At 40.2% G+C, this 6,702-nt stretch overlaps 1 protein-coding gene across 1 annotated transcript; it reads right to left on the bottom strand.

Annotated features, from left to right (window-relative positions):
• Nucleotides 1–4,463: 4,463 nt before the first annotated feature.
• LOC108635325 (zinc finger protein 280B-like) lies at nt 4,464–6,083 on the bottom strand (the record flags this gene model as incomplete). Its single annotated transcript, XM_018045516.1, has 1 exon — nt 4,464–6,083. A coding segment is annotated over exon 1 (1,620 nt), but the record flags the coding sequence as incomplete, so codon positions are not given.
• Nucleotides 6,084–6,702: the final 619 nt, after the last annotated feature.

The following is a 6,702-nucleotide window of genomic DNA, read 5'->3' as shown; positions in this document are numbered from 1 at the left end:
TCAGGAGTATATAAGGCTTCAGAATCATATTGGGGGGGGTGATGAACTACAGAGTGTGTTTTTCCAGAGGACTGGATGAATAGGCACTTGAATCACGCCATTGCACTGAAACACTGACTTTAGTAAAGTACTGGATGTATTTTTCCAGTCTGGATGATACAGCAGTTTGTGTCACAGCTTGGAAGGGCGGGATGGGTGATAAACTCCTGGTGTGTTTGATAAAGATGCACTTGAAGTTGTGACAGCAGTGAAAAGCAGCAAGTGATAAGCTGGTGAGGCTATTTTACCTGGGGTGGAGAAAGATGTGGCTGAACCTCCTCTCTGAAGTGTGGATAATAAGCTACTTAGTATGTTTGACCAGGGGTGGATGAAGACACACTGAAAGCATGTCGCAGCAGTGAAACACTGGATGGAGATACACAACTGGATGTGTTTGACCCAGGGTGCATGAAGAATAACTCGAGGTGTCACTGCACTGAAACAGTAGATGATGATCATCTATTGGATACATTCAATGAGTAATCAATGAAGAAGCACATGGAATGGCACTGCATTGTGATAAACACCTGCTTGTATTTGCCCAGTGTGGATGAAGACGTTCTTGAAGCGTCCTCAATCTTTGCAACCCTGGATGCTGATATGTTCCGATCAAACAATGTGTCTTTTTGATATCAGGTGTAAAAGCAGGCACTTACAGCATGTCACAGGACCTTTCCTGGTGGTCCAGAGGGTAAGCATCCACCTTGTAGCGTAGGGGATGAAGGTTCAATCCCTGATTGGGAAACTAACATCCCATATGCTACAAAAAAACTAAACCTGCATAGCTGCAAATACTGAAGTTCTCACACTCCAGAGACTGCATGCCATGGTTACAGTTGGCTTGTCTCAAGGACTATCTTACGTGACACGACTAAGACCCAACACAGCCAACTACATAAATTAAGAAGAATCACGTCACAGGTGAAACACTGGTGACAAACTGCTGAGTGTGCTTTACCTGGAGGAAATGAAGAAATGCTTGAATCATCTCTCTGCACTGAAACATGGGATAGTGATAAGCTACTGGGTACGTTTGACATGGGGTGCATGAAGAAGACTTGCGGGATGTTCCACAGTTAAAACAGTGGATGATGATAATCTACTGAGTGTATTAGACCTGGAGTGGATAGAAGCATGTCACAAAATCAAACACAAAGGGTGGTAAACCACTGCTGTGCTTATCTAGGGGAGGATGAAGAAACACTTAACCTGTCACAGCACTGAATACTAGATATGTTTGTCCCGGAGTGAGTTGAACAAGCACTCGAAACAGGTTACAGAACTGAAGGAAACACTGGATGGTGGTAAACGACACAGTTATGACCAGAGATGAAGAAGCAATGGAAACATATCATGACAGCGAAACACTAGCTGATGATAAACAGTATTATCAGTGGCAAGATGCCTGCTCCAGAATTCAGGTTCAAGAGCAGCATGTTTGCACTAGAATGCATGCTTAATAAGTTTGTGATGCCTCCCCTAAAGTGCAAATAAAAATATGCCATGTTATTGTAAAAAGACAGCAGAAATAATTTTTTAAAAATTATTTCTACAAATACTAATTTTACTTACAATATTTTGGCACATTAATAAAACAATAAATTTTACCTGAAAGAACAAGCAAAGCAGACAAGGAAATTCACAAAGGGCAGTAACAAAATAGTAATCTTGACAGATATTCAATATATTTGTAAAGAAAACAAAGTGTCATTGTGTGAACAAAATATAGAGGGATCAATAGAAAAACAGAGGAAGCTCCTGAAAGAACTCAACTCACTATTAACTATCTTTTTTTGCAGGCACAGAAACTGACTCAAGTTAATTCTAAGAAGCAAAGCCCTGATGATATTATCTCTTCTTTTTGTGTGTGTGTGTGTGTGAAAATTTAGGAAATTTAGGCTGGAGAAGGAAGAGGATAGAGACTTCAAGTGCCTTTAAGGAGGAGGAGGAAAGATAGGGGGTTGAAGATTTGATTGTGTTATTTGAACAGCATTGGTGAAGCTCAAACAAGGGAGGTAGCAAGCCATGCAGGCCTACGGAAAAAGCATTTCCAGAAGAACAGCACTTGCAGTCTTTGGATCGGGAAGAAATGGAATTTGATGGAGGAAAACCAAGGCCAGTGTTGTCAAAAGGAGAACATTAGTGGGGAAAATAGTAGAGTAGAAGGACAGAGAATGGAAAAGAGGAAGCAGTCAGGGACCATACTGCTGGAACCTTTTTTATCTGGCAATAAACACAGCTTGTACTCCTTAGGAGCATACTTCACAGCGACTAACAGTAACAGTGTTGATAATACCAAGCAACAATAAAAACACATAATGATAACATTTCGTATTTTTTACTATAGAAAACGAAGAAAGGAGATAAGAATACAATAGTCTGATTATTTATTTATACATAGAGTTTTCACCTGAGACCAGAACACACACACACTCTTTATACAACTAAAAGTGGTTTAAGCTGACACTCAGCAAAGTGCTTTGGCCCAAGTAAACTAACTGGAAAGGCCTAGTAAAATATTCAAAGTGCAAATAAATCAATCAAGCTTTGAGGAAATAAATACAATTTATTTGAATTTCAATTTACACTCAGGAAATTACCTAAAATGGAGACAACAGATTCACTACAGCATAATCATCTGTAGTCCTTCCTCTTCAGTTCTGAGAGGGATGCTATCCCCTTGGTGATTAGCACCTTCCAGCATTTTGTGAAAGCTTAGAGGACTTAAATAAATTGAGGATGGGGGAGAGTGGGGAGAGACAAAGAGGAGGAGAAAGGAAGAGGAAACGGAGAGATTTCTCCTGGCACAGGTCTACAGATAGGGCTTCCTTGAATGGTGCACAGAGATTGCTAGGTATCTGTGCCAGAAGTGGAGAAGGGGTAACATTCAACTCCAGGAGATTCAACTCCAAGAACCTACGGAGGCAGCCAAGTGTGCTGATGTTCAGGAACCAATACTTAAGAGGGAACCCCACAGGTCTGTGACACAGCCCTTGGAGACCGCAAGAAAAAAGGTTACCACAAGTATAATCGCACATTAGAGGAAGGAAAACTCTATGACCTGACAATTACTGAAATACATGAGACAATTCTTGCACATCAGACTGTGTCAAGACTGAAACTCAATTAGTTTGATACAATGGGAAATTACACACGCAGAGAATTAGCTGTTAACTGTACTACATTTGTGTCCAAGGCAAGATAAGATACAAAACTGAAATCTTCACGTGTTCAACTAGGGTAAGACACATGTAACTGGAAAAGGTAAGGACGACTTCTAAAAAGGGTTTAATCACCCTGGACTATTTTCACCCACTATATTTACTATTCTTGGACAACTCCATTGTAGCTTAAGGGTAAGAGAATTCAATTTAGCCCAATTCAAAAGCTGAACAGATTCCCTGTGTTTGATCCTTTTCAGTTAAAACTATGGGTCCAGCACAAATCAAAGTGCACGTCAAGGCTCTTTTTCCTTTGGGAATTTTAACTTGCTTTGCTACTGTGTCTGACAGGGATATGCCTACCTCATTGTGACTACAGGCCAGCCAAATGGCAAAGGGGATGAAATGAATCAAATTCCCCTTTTGATCACTCAACAGGAGGTCCACAGGCACCAGGTCTCATTCTATTAACTATCTCTGCTTCTCCAACTGCAGTCAATGATACACAGGGCCTGCTTGATGCTTGCAAGGCTCTCTCACCAAACACAGGCATTTTAACGGCTGGGTTCCTTGAGATGTCCCTGGGCTAGGTAAAAGCACTCTGAGATAGTGTTCCTTCTACCTTGGCTCTATGCCTGGAGTGAATGTATGCCTCTTCCTCAGCTGGGACAAGAAGCCACAGCTCTTCACTGATTAAATCCCGTGTCTGGTCCAAACTCACATCAGAGCTTCTCCATCAACTTCTCCACTGCATGCTTTCAGAGCCAGGTTATCTTAGATCAGCCCAAGAGGCACTTCAGAGAGTGACATTCAAATCTGGCTATATAGCTGATACTGAGATCTTCAAGGCATGAAAACAGTTGAAAACTACGTTGCTAAAACACTCTACAGATTATATGTATAGTAGAGCTTTCGAACTTACAAGTAACATCGAATACCAAAATAGGTTGTTACTTTTCCTTTCTCCACTTCTCTCATTCTCTCTCTCACACACACATGCACACATTCTTTTTACATGTTAAGACAATTTTATGAAAAACAGATAATAGATTTTTAAATAACATCTCAATATGCAGATCAAACAAAATTGTACTTCCTGTATTTAAAACAAAATCACATAAATTACCCATCGCTTTCCCTATATTTGATATTACTGAATAATGCTATAATTTGATCTTTTTGTTTTTAATGGGGTTTTTAACTTTGACTGCAATACTTGCTTCAGACTTACTGAAAGCTGAATTAACTTTTTTTTTCTTTTTTTGACCTCCTACTTTTAGATTTGATGGGTGATGATTCAAAATCAGATGTGTTCACAGTAATGGATGCTATTTCCACCAATCCTGCTTGAAGGGGTTCCAGTGATACCTGAATAACAACTTTTGTTTCAGGAGACAATCCTTCTAGCTGCTTAGGCTTCTTAAACATTTGATGACACTGGGTCTTGTGCTCCCTTTTCTCTTTGAAAGTTAAAAACTGTAGCCGACATTTGGAACACTGGTGAAAACTCTTTTCCCAGTGCCCTCTATGATGACGTCTGTATGCTGTTGCAGTCTTAAAAATTTTGAGACAAAACGGGCAAAGTAAATTCTTAGTGTTACCATGGCATGCTCGGAAATGTGCATCCACATCTGCAAAAAATGATGATCTGTAACTGCAAACCTGGCATACATAGGGCATTTCACCAGGCTTATGATTGTCTTTCATGTGCTCTAAGAGAACCTGATCTGTCTCAAAGGACAACTCACAGATCTGACAGACTGCGGAGGGCCCCTGGGGAGTGTGGACACTTTCAATGTGACACTGCAGCTGGAAGGGAGTAGGAAACTGGCGGAGGCAGTGCTGGCAGGTGGTGTGGTTTTTCCAGCTGTCACCTCTCTGCCTCTCAAGTTCCAAATGGTGCTTCATGTGATTCATAAACTTGACATTTTTTAGAACTTTCAAGCAGCTGAGGCATTTAAACGCTGTGTGGGTCTTCGGTTCTGGCTGCCCAACTCCTATAAGCTCTCCATAGTAGAAGTCACGAAGTAACACAATCAGATTTCCTTCTGTGGGATCAACAATCTTGTCTGGACTTGCTAAACTTGGAAAATCAGTTTTTGTCAGTCCATTTTCCCCTAAAGGTCTTACAAGCTTGCAATGAACACCGTCCTTTGGAAAAGGTGTCGGACAAGGTTCTCCATTCTGAGCGTGGCTTAGTGAGGTATGGACACGGTCTGGTGTGCTTTGCTGAGTGGGCACTGTATGAAAAATACCTGAAGGGGAAAAACCTAAAGAATGTTCCCCTATAATGCCATCACTGAGCTTAGGCCTTCTGGGATTTCTGCTATTTGTTTCACAAGTGGAAAGTCGCTTTGATACATGAGGACTTTTATTCATATCTCCTGCAGAAACTGCTCTTTCTACTGGATGCTGACATGAACTTGTGAAGGTAATCAAAGAAGAACATAACTCCTTTGAAAAGCAATTAGGTACTATCTCTGGTGAAATATTTTTATAATCAGCTTTAGACGGAGGTTCAGTAATAATAGGACTCTCTGGTGATCTTGGTTCAGAGTCAGAAACTGGCAAGACAGTCTTTGCTTCTGATGTAGGAGTCACATGACTAACAGGCTGTAATCTGTGAGCCTTACCTTTCCTGAAATGAGCATACCTTTTTCTCCTTGAACAAGAACCTGGGGTATCTCTGTTCAGTATGTTTGAAATGACTGGTTTTGAAGCTGAGGTCATCCCAACAAAGATCACGTCAGCATCTTCATTTACATCTTCCACTCCAACCAAGATCAGTTCATCATCATTATCACCGACTTGTTTGGTTTCTCCCTCCCTTTTCCATACTTCTGGCTCTTGTTCTTCTTCACATAACATACATGGTAGTTCCATATTTTTAATACTTTTTTATTCTTAGAGAGTGCAGCCACAATTCCCAGTGCTTCCTTTATACAAACTGCCACCTAAGGATAAACATACTACATATTAGTTAAGTACAGAAAAATGGGCTATTTGATTATCTCCACAACTCTACAGTAGTTATAAACACCCTTATCTTACAGACAAAGACCCTGAGTGTCAACGAGACGCAATGACAGCTGAAAAACCTATGACTACAAGTCTACATGGCTCTAGAATCATAGCTTTGTCCCACGTTCATTTTAATCTCTTCTATTTAAAAAAATGACAAAAAAACCCAACACTACTGATCATTAGGTGACATCACATGTAAAGGATGAGTATTTTTACAAAAGCACTGTTATACAGCTTTTAGAAACATGGACTTTGGAGTCAAAGAAGATTAAGTTGGCATTCTAAGTTAACCACACACCAGTTGCATCTTCTTGGGCAAATTTGTAACTTTTAAATGTGTTTCTGTATCTTAAAGACAAACATGCTTATTTCTTAGACTTAAGGTTAACGGCTCTTTGTAAAAGGCATCAGCTATTCAATGGCATCTTGTTTTGTAGTAAAATTGGAAGAAAATGTATCTTCAATGCACATTACAACT

This window comes from Capra hircus, unplaced genomic scaffold, assembly GCF_001704415.2.
Source record: "Capra hircus breed San Clemente unplaced genomic scaffold, ASM170441v1, whole genome shotgun sequence".
NCBI classification, from domain to species: Eukaryota; Metazoa; Chordata; class Mammalia; order Artiodactyla; family Bovidae; genus Capra; species Capra hircus.
Note: the sequence above shows the minus strand (reverse complement) of the source record. Positions and strands in the feature narration are given on the sequence as shown.